The sequence below is a fragment of the Hippocampus zosterae genome, chromosome 2, assembly GCF_025434085.1.
Source record: "Hippocampus zosterae strain Florida chromosome 2, ASM2543408v3, whole genome shotgun sequence".
Lineage (NCBI taxonomy): Eukaryota > Metazoa > Chordata > Actinopteri > Syngnathiformes > Syngnathidae > Hippocampus > Hippocampus zosterae.
The window spans coordinates 23,631,085-23,654,109 of NC_067452.1; the positions used below are offsets into that span (position 1 = coordinate 23,631,085).

General features: G+C 40.5%; 1 protein-coding gene across 1 annotated transcript; it reads right to left on the reverse strand.

The window, feature by feature from the left end:
* Positions 1 to 5,957: 5,957 nt before the first annotated feature.
* On the reverse strand, positions 5,958 to 22,984 carry LOC127595576 (immunoglobulin-like and fibronectin type III domain-containing protein 1). The gene is made up of 26 exons (XM_052057174.1): positions 22,861 to 22,984; positions 20,643 to 20,700; positions 19,618 to 19,677; positions 18,475 to 18,597; positions 18,213 to 18,352; positions 18,028 to 18,127; positions 17,827 to 17,878; positions 17,297 to 17,450; positions 17,055 to 17,142; positions 15,591 to 15,863; positions 15,191 to 15,496; positions 14,302 to 14,388; positions 13,509 to 13,577; positions 13,120 to 13,224; positions 12,750 to 12,874; positions 12,522 to 12,663; positions 12,144 to 12,440; positions 11,738 to 12,034; positions 9,982 to 10,161; positions 9,778 to 9,906; positions 9,380 to 9,679; positions 8,697 to 8,782; positions 8,396 to 8,588; positions 8,007 to 8,303; positions 6,660 to 6,986; positions 5,958 to 6,137 (listed from the first exon to the last, which is right to left on the reverse strand). Exons 2-26 carry the CDS (start codon positions 20,677 to 20,679, stop codon positions 6,133 to 6,135), a joined length of 3,972 nt encoding a protein of 1,323 aa, XP_051913134.1. The 5' UTR covers positions 20,680 to 20,700; positions 22,861 to 22,984; the 3' UTR covers positions 5,958 to 6,132.
* Between the last annotated feature and the right edge of the window lie 41 nt (positions 22,985 to 23,025).

Genomic DNA, 23,025 nt, shown 5'->3' on the forward strand with positions numbered 1-23,025 from the left:
CACACGAGCTGCCCAGTATAATTTGTTCCATTCGATATACTGTACAATCTGTGCAATCCAAGCAGCTCATTTTACCGCCAAAGTAAAAAAGACACAATGGATATTCACTTGACATACACACACACACACACACACACAGAGGGTGGGAGTCAAAACAGCTGATTTCACACTGTCTTTGCTTTGAGGAGAATAGTTTGACTGCAGGCGCACTGCAGACAACTTGTGAACCAGAGAAGATGTGAAGACTTCAAGTTTTCAACTCAGAACAGATGTTTAACGCCGTCGCCTCAGGGATGAATGATCTCTCTCTTTACCCCGTCGCTCTCCATCTCAAAGCAATGAGTCACCTTGCTACCATTGCCAAATGCTTGCTCATGTGGGTTTAGGTTGCTTTTCTTATATACTGTACAGACAGTCTATACAATTCTTCCTTTCATAATTTTGCTGCTGTAAATTGGGGATTTCTTCATTGTGAGACGAATAAAGGTTTTCTTTTCTTATCTTCTTCATTAATTGTTTCAAAAGTCACACTCAGCTGCCTGTGTCAAATCTTGACAAAGTGCAGCTGCAAAGCATAAAGTCACATGAGAAAGGACATGTCTTTTGAATCGGAATCTCTTTCAAAAAAAGGCACTCAAGGCTTTTCGGGAGCAGATTTGCTAATTCAAATACTCAAATACTTTTCACACTTCTCGGAAGACTCAGCATTCATCAGTTAAGTGGAGATTTACAAACTGTTAAAACACACAATTTACATATTTGGGGTAGGGGGGGCGGACTAAAACTGTAATTTTCAGTTGGAACAACTTTAAATGTGAAAGTATTGACATTTCTGTCAACAATTTTAGTTTGCCCATCAAAGCAAGCAAGTTGTTCGATCCAAAACAATTTCCTGAGTTGTTTTTTCGGGGTACAATCCAAGGGACAATCACTTCTGGTGAATATTTATTTTTCTTTGTTGAAAATGCATGAACGCCAACTTTCACATTAACAGACTCAGAAAATGCTATCAAAGTTTAGTGTCTTGAGCTGGCACATCTTTCAGATTTTAAGATGGTCAAGAGATTTAAATGTTTCACGTTTTGCTGTTGTGAAAAATGGCTTTCTCGCATTTCACAACAAATATGAATTGTCCCTTTTATTGAACCCCAAGGCCAAGACTGAAGTCAAAAGAATTTGCCTGCTTTCTTACGCAAATGTTGTTGCCATCAAGTTTTTCCAACTTAAATCATGGTTTTAGCCCCTCACGCACCCCCCCCCAAAAAAAAACAGTGTACTATTCTCATATCTGTGCTATCTTCCGTTCAAAAAGAAGTCGGTGTCCACCTTGAGTTGGGACAACTGCTTTTGTGCACGTTTCAAACTCCCAAGTGATCTTTAAAAGCAGATGGCTCTTGAATAATCAAGGGGCATTGCGATCATTCAGCATATTCAGGCAACGACCACTCAGTCAGCATTTCCATTTGCCACCTTGTCTCTCAGATGATAGTAGAGCCGGCCCTCGTTATGTGATTGCCGCATTGAATGTGAAACAAGACGAGGACATCTCGTTGGCGGTGTTCAAGTAGAGCTCAGCAGGACGCCACCTCTCAAATGTCTGCTTCAGATCTTATCTACCCAGTAACAATAGACGGGCTGCTATACAGAGTGTGTCGTCAACGTTTGTTGTTTTTGCATACGTATGCATATGCATGAGTGTTTCTGCGCGGTTCAGCGATGTGTGAAGCCAGCAGGAGCAAGATAAAGTGATCCCCGAGGAATGCCACGCGCACTCCCACATGCAGAGTACAGCCATCTCCACTCCAAACATGCGTGCACCGTGCTCGTCTTATCTCTGAGATGAGGGAAGAAATTGCAGCCCGAGTTCACAATATTAAAACTGGGATGAGATGATTTACAGTCCATAATTTACCATTCGAAATGAATGGTCATGTCATGAACCAAACAAAAAAAATTGAGGAGAAACAGTTTAGAACCTCAAACGTAGTTCAAAACCCTAACTTTTAAACTGTAACGCCAATTTAAAACGCTACTCTGGAACCCGAAACCTAGTTTAACCCCCCCACCCCTTTTTAAACTCAAATTTAAAGATATTTTGAGACCATAATCCTAGTTTAAAACCTTTCTTTGAAAGCGCAACCCTAGTTTCAAACCCTACTGTGAAACCCTAACCCCTAGTTTTAACCCGTTTTTCTGGAATCGTGCCAACTTAGCCAAACTAAAAATACATTCTTACCTTTGTGACTCTCACAGACAGTTTCTTTTTAATTTACTGTCAGTAAATGTGATGAATCAGTACTTTTACTGCTTTGCACACAAGTATCTGTACTTTGCATTACTGGGATTGCTTTTTCCAAATCTATATATATATATTGCGCGTCGTCCCGCACGCGGTCTGTCCTTCCGTTTGTCCGTTGTTCAAAACGTACCTACTTCAACCCGCCGCTGCGCCGCTCAGGCAGTGGCTCACTACGATCGCGCGGGCATCTTAGCGAAAAAATGTTGTCTACCCACAAGCATTGCAATAAAATTGTTAGTTATTTAGTAGAGCTAAACATCTCTTTATTTTCGCGATAAGCAATGAAGATGAACAAAAAGTTGAACCAAGCAACAACACTTTTGTGGGCCAAAGGCCCACCTGACCAGCCTTCCGCAGGAAGTAGCTGATGAGCCGCCCGGAGGGCGGCGAACCACCACCTTACCAGCCTTCCGCAGGAACTAGCTGATGAACCGCCCGGAGGGCGGCGAACCAGCTAGTTAGCTATAAAGTGGCAGCTGGGGAGCATTTACTCTAATATCTAAAAAAAACCAAACGTTTTTATAAATGGATTGTATGCCCGTTGAATGCAAAACTACTTTAAAAGGACACTCTAGGGGTGTTCACACGGCAACTTTTACTACGGCGTAGCACTGGGACTCCCCCACCGTAGAGCGTTCACACGTACAAAGTTATCCCGGTGTAGCACCTGAAAACAGCTTAAGCAAATTTAACCCTGCACAGGAGACGTTTTAAAAATTTACTCCGGAGTAAATGCTAGTTTGCGAGGAAGCACCGACATAAAATGGGACGTGTGGACACTAGTGGGGTAGATTGATTGATCTGTTGTACTTCCGTCATTTTTCCTTTCTCTTTCTCATCCTTTTACGGTGTCTGATAGACCACAGCGTTGATTTGTCTGGAGAAGTATAAACCATGGTTTTTCGAAAAGGATGAGCATGTTTTATTTCCGTATTGCACGGCCGCAGAAACTGCCACGTGAACGCAAGTGGGGGTGCACCGGGGTTAAAACGCTTATCTTCAGTAAGCAGCTTTTTACGTGTGAATGCTCCACAAAATTTACACCTGCGTAAGATATATCTCGACAAAATACGTCGGTGCAGCACCGATGCGAATGTGTGCCGTGTGAACACTCCTTTTGTGTGCTTCCGACCAAAATTTCAACTAAGCTGCGGACTGCAACGCAGTTGCAAGTAAAACATGGGAAATTGCATCACACTTGTTGAACGATGAATTTGTATGATCGTGGCGCTCTTCAAGTTAGACAAATATCCCGATCACTAAAGGAGAATTTTTTTTCACCTTTTTTTTGAAACCTTTCTTCTGACCTCATACTCATTCATTCATTCATCTTCCGAGCCGCTTGATCCTCACTAGGGTCGCGGGGGGTGCTGGAGCCTATCCCAGCTGTCTTCGGGCAGTAGGCGGGGGACACCCTGAAACGGTTGCCAGCCAATCGCAGGCCACACAGAGACGAACAACCATCCACGCCCACACTCACACCTAGGGACAATTTAGAGTGTTCAATCAGCCTGCCACACATGTTTTTGGAACGTGGGAGGAAACCGGAGCACCCGGAGAAAACCCACGCAGGCCCGGGGAGAACATGCAAACTCCACACAGGGAGGCCGGAGCTGGAATCGAACCCGGTACCTCTGCACTGTGAAGCCGACGTGCTAACCACTGGACTACCGGGCCGCCCTCTGACCTCATACTACATCTCGGAAATTTGAAATAACGTTGACCACAATGGAACACTTTGGAGGTCAACGTTCACCGGACAAGCAAACACCTCCACGTTACTTATACAGTGCACACAAATAGATGAACATTTCATTTGAATGCGTCCGTCAGCGGCAGATCATTAATGACGCGATGTCATGTTTGCTATTTGGTCATCGTTCTGTTGCTTCGTGTCAAACACTCGACGGCAATACTGGTTGTGTTACATAGCAGCAATCATCACACAGTTCAACATTGTCCTCAGAGGCAAACCTTTTTAGAACGTGATGACAGTTTTTCAGTTATGGAAACCTCATGAAATACAAAAGTCTAAGGGTGCTATTTTCATCCTAAGCGCAAATTTGGTGCAAAGTGTGCTCCAACTGTGTGCTTAGGTGAAATTTTCTTTCCCTTGGTATTGTCATAGATGTACGCAGGTAAAAATGGTAAAAATGTGCCGTTATGGGAGTGACCACAGCCGGGTTGTTTCTCGACCATTGGAAGCGTCTCCCGTCATTACCTTTTAAAAATGAGCGTAGGAGTGAAATGTAGTCTGCATGGTAGAAGCATAACTGTCTCTGATCCATGCAGAATGGAGCGCGCAAAGTACATTCAAAAGGAACTGCAAGAAAAGCTCCACTTGTGGATGATGTCAAGTTGGTCACTGGCCCCAACTACCACCCCAATTTTTGTGCTGCAATGAAAAGAGTGCTTTAAACATATGTATTACAGATGATAATTATAATTTGTTCATTTCATTTCCATAATGATTTAGACAGATTTTTCTCTGTTATTGTCATATGAATGAAATACGATGACATCCACGACACACTGCGCGTTGAACAAATCCACCAAAATCGCATGACACCACCTGTGCCACAAATTAGATCTGCTTTGACCTGGTCTAAAGTCTCGCCCACTTTCTGCCAACAAATTGTCAGGTGAGCTGGGGGCATGTGATAGAAAATGCTGTAACACTCAGAAACGTGCAGAATGGTCTACCCAATTCCCCAAACACAGCAAACTTGACTTGTTTCTTCACATCAAACGCATGTGTGCCTGTCTTTGAAAATAGAGCACATATGCCACGTTCCCATTACAGGTTCAGGAATGGTGTCGTTGTTTGTCATTTACAAACAGACAACAATCAATTGAGGCCGGATCGATTGAACAGTGCATATTTGAAGCCAGTCCATTAATTTATTTCCAAATATACCAACCAGCCATTTGTAAAGTTATGTGATGTAACAATTTCTAGCTTTAAATCAAAGCATGGGCTTTTTGCATTATTGCCATTTTGTACAATACAATTTTATTTTTAAAGATGTATTTTATTTAATGTAAAATGTTATGAAATAAATAACCAATCAATCGATCAAAATGAAAAAGGTAATAATATTCTCTGCGGTTGGGTTCATGATTGATCATTACGGTAGTCATCAAGCGGCCCTTGTGTTTCATTTTCTGCCTGTCTAGCGCCACTCAGTGTTGAAAGAGCGAGTAGCGGGCAACAGAAATAAATTCAAAACCAACCCCAAGAGAGCAGCCTATGGATAGAAAATGGATGAAACGATGGATTGAGGAATTTACTCAGTTATTTTCAAACAGATTAATCATAATAATAATAATAATAAAGAAAATAATTTAGGTAACATGACTGAGCTGAGATTTTTATTTATTTAATATGCAACAAATAACTGTTCAGGAAACTTAATTCACTAATAATAATACGAAAAAAATGCAGTTAATGTGTTACATTGCAGGTAATGCACTGATGCATTTTATTTCACATGGACACAAATAGCACTCATAAGTAGAATGGACTGGATAAAAGAGAGCTCATATTCTTTTCTAATGAAGACAAAGTCATAATAATAATAATACATTTTATTTATAAGCGCAAAGGCACAATTGGCACAAAATGTGCTCCAAATAACATAAAAGACTCCACAAAATCTCGACAAAGAAATCATTTATTTCAGTTTTTGTAACAAACCAACAGATTATGTCATGCAACTGATGGAGAAAATCCAAGCAGCACAACAACAAAAGCATCTGAGCGACCTAAAAAAAAAAGAAACGGGGGGGGGGGGGGGGGGGAAGAAGCACAACCCTGGTTGGTGTCAGATTCTTCACTCTGTATAAAAGAGAAACAAACACATTTTGAATCATAAAGAAAAAAATCTGTTTCGTAATGAAGAAGTGTGATTTATTTTCTTTTTTTTAATGATTTTATGAAGGTTCACAGGTATCATGACAAAATGTCACTCACTTGCTTCAGTCAAAATACTTAAAGAATCAAGAATTACAGTATACTTACCATTACTGATGGGGCAATGAAGATTCATGATTTTTATATGATCTTTTTTACTCCTCTGGATGGTGCTCTTGGTTTAAAGATAAGACTAGTGCAATGGAAATTTATGACATTTCCACTTAAACCAAGAGTGGCACCTACAAGAGTAAAAAAATAACTACAAGTGCTTCAATGAAGCTTCATTTCTCCATCACTATTTAGCAGCATATTTTCACAGCCCTTTTAAGTTCGCCCATTTGATTCATTTAATTATCTGATCTGTGCATGTGGCACACGGGCTGTGCCAAATGGAGAATGGTTCGCGTCACAATGAAAACCAGTTGTGGAACTGTTACCCCTTACCTCTGACACTGAGCATGGTGGAACATTCGGATCGGCCCAGGGCGTTCTCTGCTGTGACAGTGTACTTGCCCACATCTTGAGAGCCAACACTGAGGATCAACATGGAGCAAACTCCACAGGTGTTGGAGATGTAATAGTTGGTGTTTGTGTTCAGGTTGATGTGATCTCGGTACCACGTGATCCGAGGTTTGGGGTTCCCTGTGACAGCGCAGCTCATGTAGCATTCATAGCCTTTTGGTGCTGCATGTAGCTTCAGTGGTACGATGAAATCCGGAGCACATCGCAGGTCACGTTCTTCGCGATTCGGTAATGTCAGTGAAAGCTTTTCTGCAAAACATGAATGAGAAGGAGTTCTGATGAAAAGGAAGTCAAGTACCAAGGTGATGTTTGCACTGTTGCAATTTAGAATTAGTCAGGGAGCGTGACGCTTGATTCACCAGATGAAGCGGAACATCTTTTTTTTTTCTCAATGCACTCAAAACATATTTTATATCGCGTACAGATTTTATTATATCATCAATGATGATATACCATAACAATATTTGTTAGTTTGTGTTGCTTTTTGACTCTGTTGCTGCCCTCTCACGCTGCCTTCCTCTGCTATAGAGACAGCAGAGTGACCGTTAATTTGTTAAATCAAGTTTGAGCATAAACATGCACGTGACTCCCAAAAAAATGACACTATTCGTTTACTATGTGGTTTACTATATTTGTGTGCTGCAGGTTACTTTGTTTAATCAATGACAAAGCAATCCAAATCCCAGAAACGCCAATAAAAAGCATGTTTTTTTTCTTGTTCTTGTTGTCATTTTTTCTGAAAAAAAAGAGGATACAGTGAACCCTTGATACTCACAAGGGATATCGACAGAACCCCCACTGTGAGTAGTGAATATCTGTGAATAATTGACACCCACTCTAAAAGGTTTGTCATTGTTTTTCGATGTGACAACATGGTGATGGGAAAATAAAGCTTCATGAAGCACTTGTGATATATTTTTTTATTCGTCTAGATCAGGGGTGTCCAAACTGGGTGCTCAGGGGTTGCTGTCCTGCCTCTTTGCCATCGCTCCCTGCTGCAACATACCTGATATAAAAGATCAGCTAATCAGCAAGCTCTGAAGAAGCTTGATCACGATCCTGACCAATTGAATCAGTTGTGTTGCAGCAGGGAGAGTTGAAAAACAGGCAGGATAGGGGCTCTTGAGGACCGGAGTTGGACATGCCTGCTCCAGATGGTGCTGTTGGTTTTAGATCAAGGATCGTGCAATGGAACTTTATTATATTTCCAAGGCATCGCTGTTGATCTACGGGGTAGGTGGGTGCACCCTGGTTGTATCTCGCACATACCTTTCTTTCTCCCCACCGCCCAGGTGGGTGACTCAGAAGGTGTGGACACACCCATGTCGTTCTTGGCATAGACCCGAAAATGGTATTCCCTCCCGGGCATGATATTGCAAACAGTGAACTTGTTATTGAAGAGTCTGTCGGCCACTGTGGTCCACGTGTGTTTGGTCGAGTCCAGTTTGGAAATTGTGTAATGCAGTCGGTCATCAAGCTTCTCATCAGGAGAAGGTTGCCAAGTCACTTGCACTGTTCCTGGCACATTTTCCTCTATTTCTACTGGTCCAGGAGGCTTCGGATCATCTGTAAGCACGTTTAGACATACAGTATAAAAGTGATACAGTATTTAATAGAAGAGCAGTCTACATGCTGCCTTACAGCATGATCATTTTTACCTGTGACCCTGACTTCTGTACTGAAAGTCTCCTGTCCTGCCAAATTTCTCACCAAAATGGAGTAGATGCCAGAATCAGAGCGCTCTGACGAAGGGATCAACATCTGTGAAGCTCCATCTGAGTTACTCACTGTGACTCGCTTTGGCACAGGCCCGTTGTCCTTGAGCCACATGATGTCCGGTGGTGGGGAAGCCTTTGGAAAGTGGCATTAGTTTTATCATAGGAATGACATCACAGAATATTATGTTGACTTGGATTTTTAAAGTCCAAGTCTAAGACATGTTAAACGATTGAATCTCACCTCAAAGTTTATGGTCACCCTGACGGTGTTTCCTGCCCTCACCACCACAAATGTTTTCATCTTTTTATTTGTGAACTTTGGTCTCACTACAAAAAAAAAAGAAAAAGAAAAAATAATCTCTCTCATTGAAGCAGGGTTTAAAAGAATAATAACAAAGAATTTACCTAATTTGATTTTTTCAAGTGGTTGCACAAAATAAAAGTATCTGTATCCAAACACATTTCTTAAAATATGTATTCAGTTGGTTTGATTTTGTGCAACCATTTGATGAAATAAAATTCAACATAGAATGTTTTCCAGTGAATGACACTTTTGTTCACGAAATTATCCAATAATTGCATAGACACACAAATATGTCAAAGTTTTTGAAATGCTTTTAAAAATTGTGTTCTGCCTTTACGCAGAAAAAATTGTGCAGAATTAATCCATTTTATTTCCGCAAGTGGTTGCATACGATAACATCATCTGTATCGAGATCATTTTTTTAAAAGCGATGTATAATCTCTGACTATATCTGGATTCAGGTGATTATTGTGTTCCCACGTAACAAAATATAATTGAGTAAATTGAGGAGATGCCATTTCGACAATTGTCTATAATGCCGAAATTAATCATACAATCTGACACTGCTTCCAGACATTGTCTTTTTTATCTGAAAATTAAGAATGAGTGGAGAAGAATACCAAGGGGTGGCATGGCAAGGACATAATTGGACAGCTCCTCCATTTGGCCCTCTCCTCCATCATTGGTTGCAATGACTCTGACCCAGTACATATCCATTGCCTTCAGGCCTTTTACAGTGTAGGTGGTGGTGATGGTGAAGCTTCGTGACCATTCTAGGGATTGCGCATTCCTTATCTCCACAAAATATCCCTTAGCTTCATCCTCTATGTCAGGTTTGTCTTTAGGTTTGGTCCAGGTCAAGACAAAGTGGTTGTAAGAAGTTTCTGTCACTTTTAAACAAATAACTTTCCCAGGGGGCTCTGCGGATAACAAGAAACATGTCATTTTAGTTCAAACAAATCAAAGAGCAAGACGAATATTTGGAGGTGTATGGATTCATTTCAATTGCCTCACTTACTTTTGGGATCCCGGGCAAAGACAAAGTCACAAGGGTTGCTAAATTCCCCAGGTCCAGAAAGGTTCACAGCCAAAACTCTGAATTCATATTCCATACCTGCCACAACATCTTTCACTGCACATTTCTTCTCTGGGAATACAACAACACTGTTATCGTAAACGTTCCAAACACTTCCAACTTCAACAAAATGAAACATGAACGAACCTTTTATTGGCTCCATTGAAGCATTGACCCCAGTCCAGAGATTGCTTCCTTTTTTGCGTTTTTCCACCATGTAGCCAATAATTTGTGAGCCTCCCGTGTTACTTGGTGCAGTCCAAGAAAGGTTGATGCAGTCGTCAAAAGCACTGACCACTTTTGGAGGTGCAGGCGCACTGGGGAACGCTTTAGTCGGGTCATGGGGAAACACATGTATGTTTTTAATGAGAGCAAAAAAAAAAAAAAAAAAAAAACACTTTACATTTTGATGTAGATTTGTGCTCGTCCATTAGTCCGTGCATTAAATACATTTCAATTCTTCCAATTTGCTAAATATTTTTTTACATTCTCACATAAGCCTCCTTGTAGCATGGTCCACCGTCTTATCACTTTCATTTGGGAAATACGGAAAGTTCCTTAGTGCTTAGGTCACCCCTCCCTACTCCCTCGCAAAAACAAAACAAAAACTTGTTGTAATGATCTTATTTGGCAGCAGGGGGTACTGTTATATTTCCACTTCAGAAACACTGCATTCTCTGTGATGATTGCTTTTGCTCGTTATGACCGGGAGGCCTTTAAATCATTTGGATTGCTTCTGCATCATTATACTGCAACAGTCTTTTGGAAACAGCAGAGTTATTCAAATTATTGTTGTCAAAGGACCCCAGGAAGTTATATTAGTTAGCTTTGCAGTTTGACAAACTGGCTAGTGTGCATACCATTAGCATGTATTTCTTCATTTAATTTTTTTTAACAATATTCTACAATATTTTTTAACAATCTTTTCATTTTTTTTTTACTTTAGGGGCCTGTTATAAAAACAGTCTAGAACAGGGATGAGCAGCTGGCAGGCGCCCACGACCACAATTAGTGGTTTAATTGATTAATTATAAAATAATAACAGCAACAATAAAAATAAAACACATTTTGTTGGTTCCTTCTTCTTGTTTTCTTTTTACAAACCCCAAATCTTCTTCATAAACCGCTAATAAAAATTCAATGTAGATTTTCTTGGAACAACAAGTGGGGAAATGGGAGAAAAACCAGGAAGTATGAAAAAATATTGCATTAAAAAAAAAACAAAAAAAAAAACAAATGCACAAATATTTGAAAACACGTTGTTTTAAGTTGTAACACACGTCTTAAACCAGGTCTAATACTCCCTGATACAACAATTTGAGTAGGCCTAATATTTTTTGCGGATTTGGAATAATATACAGGGCAAACATCCTCAATGTACCTAAACAATTTGAAAGTTGTCAATGGACTGATTTTTGTGTTTGTTTTAACAAAATGTGCTCTTCCATTCATGTTGGGTTCTTGTTTCTTGTGGTATGTGTTGAAAGTGTTCAATAGTGCTCATGACATTTCAGCTCTGAAGACAACTTTTTTAAACTCGTTCCCCTTGATTTTTACACATCTTTGTGTGATTCATCCACCCATCAAAATCCATTCCTTCTCAACACTGCTTATCCTGTACAGGGTCTTGGGGAGGTGGGGGCTGGGGGGGGGGGGGGAGTGTGGGGGGGCTGGAGCCTCACCCAGCTGAATTCAGTCGATTACACCCCAAACTGGCCGCCAGCAGGGCTCATATGGAGACGAACAACCATTCACACCCGATTCCACGCTGCTCGCACACAAGTCAGGCGAGTCTATCATCAGTGATGTTTTTATGATTGATTCCAGGATTAATTATTATTTAGTTTATGTAAGGTCCGCACATATTTGTGGGTGAGAAATATGTCATCCCATGACGCCTCACCCAGTATGCCAGCCTGTAGGTCTTCAGTCTCCATCACTTCGCTCACACCCTCTGAGGTCAAAGCTCGGATTCTGTAACAATATTTGCGTCCACGGTCCACATCTGTGTCGCGGTAGAACGGCACACCCGGAATCTCCCCTAATTTCTTCCAAGTGTTTCTGCCAATCTGTTGTCGTTCCATGACGTAATTCATCACAGGCGAGCCGCCGTCATCCTTTGGAGGCCTCCACTTAAATTCAATGCACGTAGCTGAACTAAGTGTTATCTCTGCGGGCCCCAATGGGGTAGTGGGTTTGTCTGAATACAAATAAAGAGGCAAGGTCTTTGAAGTGTCGTTTCAACATGTCAGACTACATAGAAAAATCGAACTCTGTGTGTAATTCGTTTGACTGAATCATCGGCTCACCAAGCACAATGAGCTGTGTTATCGCCTCAGCGGTGCCATGCTCATTTTTGAGCCTGATCTTGATCTCTCCTGAGTCCCTCCTCTGGCACCTGCTCAGCAGCAGGCGGGTGTGATTGGCCAATTTATCTATCCTGGTGCTGCTGGCGTCATCATGGAGCTCCTCTCCTTCTCTGTACCACTTGATCTTAATGGGCTCGAAGCCAAGAAAATTGAGTTTAAAGACTGCATTGTGCCCTACTTTAATTCTTAAGGGCTCTGTGAATGCATTGAGGTCTTCTGGCTCGAATCTCGGTGGATCTGAACAGGGAAAATATGAACTCAGGTAAGTGTTGCGGCATTGTTATCAAACTTGATTGTTGTCATGATGAGTTTTCAAACCTTTGACGTTGACCACTGCCTCTGTCTTGCGATTGTCAGCCTCAAAGCGGTATTTCCCAGAGTGCTCCTCCTGGCAGTTCATAATGAGCAACTTATGAATTGCACCCTCTTTAGATATTATAAAAGTGTCACCAGTAATTATCTGAAAGGAAAAGTGACATTAAAACAAAGTTTAAAAAAGCTTATTGTGACAATGCTTAACATCAACCATTTGACATCGCGCCGGACCTTTTCACCATCCCGGAACCAGACTCCCTCGCAGTCTTCCTTGCTGAGTTTACAAGTTAGCTCTGCATTTTCACAGATGATGGCGTTGATGTCCGACAATCCCCAGATGAACTGAACCCCTGGATCTAATACATGTTTAAAAAAATCTATTTACAGAAGGGAACTAGGATATAACGTAAAAAAGTGCCTAAAAAAAGTGTAGTCCTTGTACAAACGATGAATAGGAGCTGTTGCGCATGACAGTCCTAAATAATGACACAAAAGACTATCGGAAAGAGCACTGACATCCCATAAAGAAAATGCAATTCATCATTATGTATTATTGTTGATATGACATACAAAAGGGGTGAACAGAACACTGGATATTTACCAATGGTGGCATCTTCTATCAGTGGGCCAATTCTTTTACGCCTCGGTTGTGTGGCAAGGCCAATCAATTCTTCAGCCTCGCTGTCTTCATTAAAAAAACTTTCATCTATAGAGACAAAGAAACACAATCGACTCTGTGCTACTCAAGGATTAAACTAAAGGTATAATCTAGCTGCAAATTGAAAATTAAACACTGTAATTAGCAAGCGTGCACTGAAGCCAAATGACTGTGTTAACATTGCTTCAGAAGCGCGAGGGTAACTATCCTCAAGTGTGTCAATGTCTCAGGATTTGACAATATTACTGTCGAAACACGGCACTCACTAAAAAGCGACGGTAAAAAAAATGCTTGTCAACTTGAATCATCAGCATTCGTGCGCCCAAACTCACATTTTTTCTTCTTTGGTGTGAGCTTCGTATTGCTTTCATTTAACTGCTCATCACACGTGTCTCCGGACTCTGCACAGATAAAAACACAACATCATCATGAATGTAATGATTGCGGAGTTTGCATGTTCTCCCCGGGTCTGCGTGGGTTTTCTCCGGGTGCTCCGGTTTCCTCCCACATTCCAAAAACATGCGTGGCAGGCTGATTGAACACTCTAAATTGTCCCTAGGTGTGAGTGTGAGCGTGAATGGTTGTTCGTCTCTGTGTGCCCTGCGATTGGCTGGCAACCGATTCAGGGTGTCCTCCGCCTACTGCCTGGAGACAGCTGGGATAGGCTCCAGCACCCCCCGCGACCCTAGTGAGGATCAAGCGGTTCGGAAGATGAATGAATGAATGTAATGATTGCACCGAAACCACTGCCATCAATGAGGATACGAACAGTGGTCATATTTTCTGTACCAGTCATTGTCAAGGTGTGGTCTTATAATCAGTGGTGGTACTTGTGCTCGAATAAATCAGTGCCCAAGCTCAGTTCTGTTGCGTTTCACTTTTGTTTGCAAATTTCCTATATTTAATGCTTAGTTTACCTCTATTTAGGAGGCGTGCTAATGTACAAACTGTGCGTGAAAGTCACAGTGACTTGCAATAACAGTATTTTCATGAACATTTAAAGCTACGACGCTATCGTATTTTAATGTTGGTCATGATAGTTGCACTTGAAGCACTCTGTATTTTTTTTTTAGGTGGTACTCGGTGTAAAAGATTTCCAAACCACTGTTCTGTACTCAAGATTACCTTGTACTGCATGCTCCGTTTCTTCTTCCAGCTTGTTTCTTCCATCACCATCCTTGGTCTCCTCCGGTTCATCTGTTCCAAAGACATCTGTGCAGCAACAGGTTAGTAGTGTCATGGCAATGACTGCGATGATGCCTTGATATTGCTTCGTAATTCCAACTCATTGTCCCATTTGCAATAAGCAACGTGACAAGTGGAGTTTGTTGCTACATCTTCAAAAGCAAGTTAAAACGCTCTCATGCAAAGTGAAGGCCGTTTATCAACAACACCCAGAAATCCGGCCAGCTTCTCTGGACCCAAACTCTTCCAAGAGACGCTCAGTTAATTGCTAGAAACTTTACCAACTTAATTTATCATGAATTACAAGACTTTTGTTTGCTACAATATTGGCGCTTTTATCATTTAACTGCCTGTTGAGCGAAGGTTTAACTTTGAACGCAGTACATATCGGTACAGTTTTGTAAAAGTAAAACAAAGATTCACAGACAATGAATACGATCAAAGATACTTGATTGAAAGTGGTAACAAGGTAAAGAATTGGACTGGTCGGTCAATGCATTGATGTTTGTGATTCGATTTTATTTTAATTACGGTAAATCACACCTTACCCGCATGGAAATTATGGCAACATATGAAGAAGTATGGCTGATGGCTTTATTTTCTAGCTCTAATGGTGTAAGATGTTTGGGCTTGTGTCAGAAAGGGATTGCAAGAAAAATTCAGACAGCACGAAACACGTAGCTATATTCAGTGTTTGATTCATTTTTTTTGTACTTTCTGGGAAAAAAAATATATAAAATGGAAAAGCAAAAATGTCTTCCGCCATTCTTTCAAGAGGAAGCAACATGGTGCATTTGTTCTTTTGTGTCAACTCAAAAATTATACTTACCATCTATCATCTGCTGCGGAGATGGCGAGAGGCCATTGAGCATTGCTTTGTTGCAATTATTGTTTGAATCATGCATGTCACTCCCACTGTATTTGACGGGTTCAGTCAAGGAAATGATTTGTCCCTCTTTTCTTGAAGTCGATAATGTCTTCTGCTCTGTTAACTCCCCTGCATCATGTTTTTCTTTGACGGCTTCCAAAATCTTCTCCATTTCTTCTTGGTTTTTGATTTGCTGCTGCTTGACCACTTCCTCGAGGTCTATTCCTGCTCCTCCGGTTTTCTTCTTGCCAGCTGCTTCAAGGTCAGCTTGAGGCAAAATTATCAAGATGCACACATCAAGAAAAAAGATGATCACGAGTCACTGAAATTCTGACAGCACATTTGTTGTGCAAGTCGTTACCTTCTACATCTAATGCTGCATTGCTTGTGGCACTTCCCGCCACAGCTGAATAGACACCTTTGTCTTGGTCCGAACAGTCTGTGATCAGCAACCTGTGGATCATTTGGTGCTCCGACACACTGATTTGATATTTTTCACTGTCTTCCAGCACAGTGCCTTTGCTCATCCAGGTGATTTTAGGCAACGGTTGGGTCAGGACGCATTCAAACAGCGCAGTGTCTTTTTCTTCCGTTATTGCCTCTTGAAGTTTGACTGCAAAGTCTAGCTGGGGAACTGAAAATATAAAGCAGAATATTAGTAGGCAGTGCAACAAAGCTACACGAAACACGGTACTCAGGAAAGTGCACCTCCAGTCTGGGCAATACACAACTCAGGTTAGGGCTTATGTTGCAGGAATATCAGGCCCATCTCCGTTCCTTGACATGTCCTTAAACATCAAATCAGCAACTTGTTTTTGTTTCCCACGATGAATATATTTGACTGTCTCACACACCCATTAAATGATGTTTGCCATTTGATTTTTATAATTACAGTATGTGAAGATTACTAAATCAGTTCTTTGGATGAGAAACGCCAGTGCATACTGGTGATCATGTTCTGGTTTGGACTAGAGGTGTGACAATTAATTGATTAATCATCAAGTAATCAATTATTACATTAATTGAGAACTTTTCAGAAAATCTATCAATCGTTTCGAGACCTTGTTTAACTTAAATCATGAGCGACTAGCCATTTTCGGGGGTACTCAAGCACCACTAAATTGAATCTCAGCCCCCTAAAACTGAAGCGATTGTTTGGTTGATATTTGTTTAATAAAGTCCTTTTTAAGCTACAGAAGTCGCCGAGCAAAGAATCCCGTTTTTAAAATGCTGGTGGTCAGAAATTTCGTTGTATGCTATACAATGACAATAAAGGCGATTCTGATTCTGATTCTTGAAATTGTACCACTGTTCTCTGAATACAAACTAGAAGCTATCTGTTGTATGCCCTGTGCATGCGTTCATGTTAAAGTCAAGATGATTGAATGTGGGACGATAATATTGCTTTAAGATGTCCAATTTAATTTATCTGGCCGGGAGCTCACTCAGCCTCTCGAAACTTCCAATCCAAGGATTCTCCCCTGACTCTAAATCGAAATATCAGCAAGACATTGGTAAACAACAGATTTTTTTTCTGAAAACAATGATCAGCAATTTTCTTATGAAATGAATGCTCATCAGTTTAATGTTTGTGTATTTTCTGCCCTGGCACTAAACTCTATCTACCACCTGTCAATGTCAGTACGGAACTCGGGCCAGAGTCAAGAGTTACAGCACACAGTTACGTGCAAACGGCCTTTGCCTAAAGATGTACATTTGAAAATCACTGCTTTGATTTGAGTAAAACACCTTAATTGTCAGTGAACACTCCGACTTGTTTTGGCTATCTAACAATATGAACTCAAATGTATCGCTGTTAGCATACGTGTAAAGTTTTCAGCATCCTTTGCACATCTGCCACCTATAAGTCCATTTTTCCTCACCAAATCTTCATCAGGAGGACTCGTTCCATGCTGTTTGAGGAAAGCATAAATCACAAAGTCAACTGAATGCTAGCATGTACTCTATGTAGTAATCACAGTATTGTTGAAGAAAGAGTGTTTCCATCACCGGTGAATCCCGAAGGAATGACAGGTCAGCTTGTATGCAATCTGGCTGATTTCATACCTGATATTTCAACATTTGCTGCCTCTTATCCTCCATTTTCATGTCCATCAAGTGCATGTCTTTTGTCCCTAGTGTCTCATAGTCCCTCTGCAACGTGTCCCGGTATCTCTCGTTTCTTTCGTTGACTTTCTCTGTCTGGTTTTCCTCGAAAATACTTCAAGTCATGGAAATATAATTTTGTACCACTGACGCTTTATTACAACAAAAGGCTTCACACAGCATTCAAGATGTGGAAGAAAAGTTCCAGGACTGGCGTCAGAAAAGATATCTTACAAACTCAAGCTTCATGCCACATTTGCTTCTTTCGGTGCATGACAGGTGGGCAGAGTTGTGGCAGGACAATGCGTGGGTGCTTTGTATGATGACTTCCAGGAGAACATGAAGGCATATCACAGAAGGCCGGAAAAAAGTTTGTGAAACAAAGGCTAAAACTTATTTGTTAATACAGTAGTTTGCAAGTTAGATTTGAAATACATCAAATGTGGTGCCAATCCTGGAACTTTTCTGACACACCATTCATGCAATCTTACTTTGTGTTGGTCTTTCTCAACAATTTTCTGAAATCTGATGGATCGGTTACAACTACAAGCAAAAAAAAAAGAAAAAAAAAAGAAACATTTTTAGACAGCTATATTGTTTTCTGTAGATAAACAGAGGGAACTAGAAACAATGCAAAATCAAAACACGCACCAGATGCCAAGAACGTTCTACATATACAGTATGTAACTTACCGTCTGTCAAATTTAGTGCTACAGAGCAAATAGCTTTTCCGTATTCATTCACTGCAATGCATTTGTATGTGTCTGCATCTGCACACGTTACTGCACGAATCTAGAGGAAGACATCAAATGTTATAAGGCAATGAAAACAGAGGCACATGTTGGCGGTTTTATTTTTAATTCTAGGATTTATTCACCTCCAATAAGTACGCCCCAGTTGAGTCATCGTATTTCATCTGATATTTCTCCTTGTCTAAAATGCTGCCTCTTACTCTCTTCCATGTCACTTCAGGTTTAGGCTCTCCTATTACCAAAGCCTTGAAAACAGCCGATTTCCCTAAAGGACATGTCGAAATGGGGAGCTTTGGTTTTCTTTTGTCTTGCTAACAAGCGCTAGTTGCAGTTAATCATTGGACAGCAACTGTGAAATACTACTTTGCTTAAAACATAGAAACTCACCTTCTTGGACATTGACTGGGTTTAGTTTACATTTGAAATCTGGGACACTTTTCCCCTCTGGTATGCTCACTGTATTCTGTGTGATCACCACCCCGGGAATTTTAGATCTTCTCCGGATTGCAGCTGGACAAAGACATCAGTAAATGAATAGGTGAATCTAAAAACACGGGCACGTAGATTATCTTCTGAGTGAGCCACATGGCAGAAATGTCCAAACAAGTGTGTGCTCGCCAGGGTATTTGACCCTTTCATGCACCCTGCAACCTGATAACATGATCAGCTCTCAACTGTCGTGACCGCTGTCCCTGAAAGCGTTAATTGGTGAATTTGCATCAAAACTCCATAGCAGTCCATTTATAGTGCATGTTTATCAGCTAAATTATTTAATGTGATATTATTGTTGGTTTAATTTTCATTGTTGTGTAGGCGTTCAAGTTGTCCCAAGATTAAATCAGCTGTGCCCGCTGGAGTCACACTCTATTTATTTGGTAGAACTTGTGGCCAAATGCTTGAAAGGAAAGCATCCGTGTCAAAATGAACCTTATGTGGATTAAAACATTGGTGTAAATGGGGTGCAGCTAAAATGATCGACATAAATACAAACGGTGGACCAATGAATAGATTTAAATAATTTCAAACAATACATTTGGTTTCTTTTTTCTGAACCCGGATTTCTCAGGCAGACACTGAATCAACTGCAATTTCATGCATTGAAAGAAAATGGTGTGTTGAATTGACTCAATTTTTATTTATCAGTTGGGTACATGCAATAGCATCATCTGGATTGAGATACATTTTTAAGTGGGTGGGATTTTATTTTGCGCAACCACCTGACATATTCAAACTGAAAAAAATCAACACACCGTTTTTTCAGTGCAGTAATCACAAGGCTCTCGAAATCGATCATTCAGGAGTAGAAGATCAATGATCAACATAAATTTAACAGTCGATGATTATCTCACAATGGCAAAAGCTCAAGAGAACTGAATAAGTTGAAACGTGGACAAAATTCAGTGTCTTAAATTGTTCAGGATGGATCACAGACAGAAATCACAATTCTAATGTATTATTCATCGTCAGATATGTGATTATGGTCTTCGAGAACACACTGTTCTCATAAAGTATTAGAGCATGTTGTCATACCTGATTTGTTGCCGGCTTTCTCGTTGAAATGTTGAATATACTGGTGGACGAGGGAGAAACCTACGGGATATAATTCACGTAGTAAAATATGACATTACAATAGTGTAATAAACAGTACACCTGTAAAACTGAAGTAAGTGAAATTAAACACTTTGTGTCTTCATATTTACAGAAATGTTAAAAAAAAAAAGTAAGAAAAAAAAGTGATTTCTTTCATGTTTGAGCAGTTCCTGGAAAGAAACTCCAGGGAGTAAGCCAGTGACAGTAAAATACACGGTGAGCAGAGTGGATGTCAGTCAGGCATAACATATAAAAGCTCAGAGGGGCCTAAACAAATGGAGGCACTAGGAGGCTCACAGCAAAGCAGGGCAGGCAGGCACCCCTAATCCTGGGATGTTTTCCTCTCATGGTCAGTTTATTGTTAAAGCCTCAGAGTGAAGACTCCAATCAGCAGGCACAAGCTGGCTAAAAAGGCGGCCAGCTCACGCAGCGCTCACTCGAATTGGAGCACAGATGCTACACTCAATGTCATGTGGGTGGCGAGGGTGTTATTCAGGCTTTGAGTTCAGTTCCTTTTTAAGCTACAGATTCACAGATACATTCTCCTACTTCTGAGCTAATCCTATTACATAAACGGGGTATCTTCCTCTTTCACCACCAAGACATCAGCTCTTATGTTCCATAAATTCCCTCACATTTCAAATGTCAGTCATGTTTATGATTCTGACAACCAAGGATTAAGGTTGGTAAAAGTCTTCACCGAAGCAATGTGATTGTCCAAATACAATTTCAACTCAATGTTTGAAAGTTTCCAAACATGAATTGAACACTGCTCCTTGAGATGAGTGTGCATCACTATGTTGGTTGCTAAAATGAGGATTAAAGTAAATAAACAAAATGAACAACACATGTGGTGGTACCGCTGCTTTCATCAGCAACATGCACATATCATCACATACTCTGGGCCATTGTCGCTCAGCAGAAATGAACAACAATTACGCGGGGAGAAGTGTTTCACTACTTACAGACTTTGCGTCCTGAGCCCTTTGAACGCTTCCACATTTTGCTAAGATTGGTCCAAAACTGAAAAAAAATGATCAGAAAAGAATTTTCGTACTCAATCAAGCAGTCATACTATGTGTTCATCATGCAAAACAATTTTTACTTCATTCAGTTATTTTTAAAAGAGTAATCTCTTTTTAAATGTGTGCAGTCCAAACTGGCAGATAAAAAGGGATTATTTTAACCGGTGGAAGCTCATCAATAGAGGGTGCTAGGGCACCGCCCACCTACACAGCCGAGTCACCTTGAAAAGCGGATCGATATTATGATTTCTTCAATATAGTATTTGAAATGTTTTGTAAAGCGCTTTGCTATAGCTGCAGCAGTTATGAAAGCTCGATATAAATAATAGTGTGTTGTATTGTATTTCCTTGAGCACACCTCCATCTAGTGGATGCATAATGCAACCGCAGCCACTACTGTCGGTTCTATTCTATGTAGCTTATAATGCTGTGCGCCTTATATATGAAAACAGTTTTAAAATAGGCCATTCATTGAAGGTGTGCCTTATACTTATCGTGCGAAAAATACGGTACCTCCAGTTTGCGGACACATAACATTGCCGAAAGACTGGTTAAAAGTGTGATATGTGCAGTCAGTCCTTGTACAATGCAGATCTATTGGGCAGTAAATTACACCGCCCAAAGCCAATAGTGTTAAAACAGAGTTCCCATGAAAAAAAATTCTGTCTGATTCCAATTGATCTGAATGGTTCCTGTAGTTTGAATATGTATATGTATATGTATATGTATATGTATATGTATATGTATATGTATATGTATATGTATATGTATATGTAGATGTAGATGTAGATGTATATCTAGATGTATATATATGTGGTCCAGTGTTTGGCATGTCAACCTCATTGTGCAGAGGTACCAGGTTCAATTCCAGTTCCGGTCCCCCTGTGTGGAGTTTGCATGTTCTCCCTTGGCCTGCGTTGGTTTTCTCCAGGTACTCTAGTTTCCTCCCACATTCCAAAACCATGTATGGGAGGCTGATTGAACACTCAAAATTGCCCCTAGATTGGAGTGTGAGTGCGGATCGTTGTTGGTCTCTGTGTGCCCTGCAATTGACTGGAAACCGGTTCAGGGTGTCCCCCACCTATAGCTTGAAGATGGCTGGTATAGGCTCCAGCACCCCCTCCTTTCTTAATTTGAATGTCATGTAGAAATTTAGTTAAAACTCAATTCATAGTTATTTATAGTGCAATGCTGTAAGAAAGTGTGATACATGAACGATGAAAGATAATAACTAATAAAAATGTCATCCTCTAATGACAATATGCAATAGCACCCTTGACATAGACCACACAGGTAAAGTTTTATTTCTCTCTCTCTCTCTCTCTCTCTCTCTCTCTCTCTCTCTCTATATATATATATATATATATATATAGAGAGAGAGAGAGAGATACGCACCACATGATGGAAGCCCGTTACTGACCAGATCATTTATTTAAGGTTTTGAAAATAAAATGCAGTCAAACCATGGTGTCATATTCAAGATGTAACAGATCTCTAATTTAAAAATCAAAATCAAACGAAGAATGCAGTCATTGAGAGGCAATATCTTCTCTCTCCTCCTCAGCTATAGTTAGCTTTGACCTGTGTGTGGTGACTTCATGTGGTGACACAAAGTGTGACTGCACACAATTGTCACTTGGAGGGTTCCATTCCAAGAAGTGAGATCGTTTCAACCAGATGCTTTCACAGTACTAAGAATGGCATGCCGCTAACCATATTTGCCATTGTTCTACTTGCACAATCCCTGAAAGATATTCTTGCAATAACCAATCCAACATTTTTTCATCCTTCAAACACAATTCATCTACCTCACAATTCCAGTAAAGAGAGGAAATGATCAAATTCTTGTCATGATTTAGAGACTTATGAAAGAGAGAATGTTGGTGAGGTGCATCAAATCAATCCTTTAGATAGTACCACTCTCACCGGCATTTTTTTTGCCTCAAAACATTTTCTCGCTGATATGGCAGAATATGTACATTATGTACTGTATGTATCAGCACGCAAAAAGGATGAACTAGTCCTCATTTAATCATCAATCTCATGCATTGATCTGATTTTGTAACCTCAGCATCATGACCCTAACCCAACAATCTACTGAGATGTTGAAGAAGATGTTTGCCCAGAGTCACTCAATTCTTCGCATTTATCCACTCACCCACTTGATCCTGACACTGGGTTGAGTTGAAAGATATGATGCAAAATTGTCTTCCTGGAAATTAAATCCTTTGGGGAAACAACTTTGCAAGCCGGTGCCAAGTGAGTTTGTCAAGGAGAAGCTTCGTCCGTCTGGGCTCGGTGATGCTCACAGCGGGTGACTTGT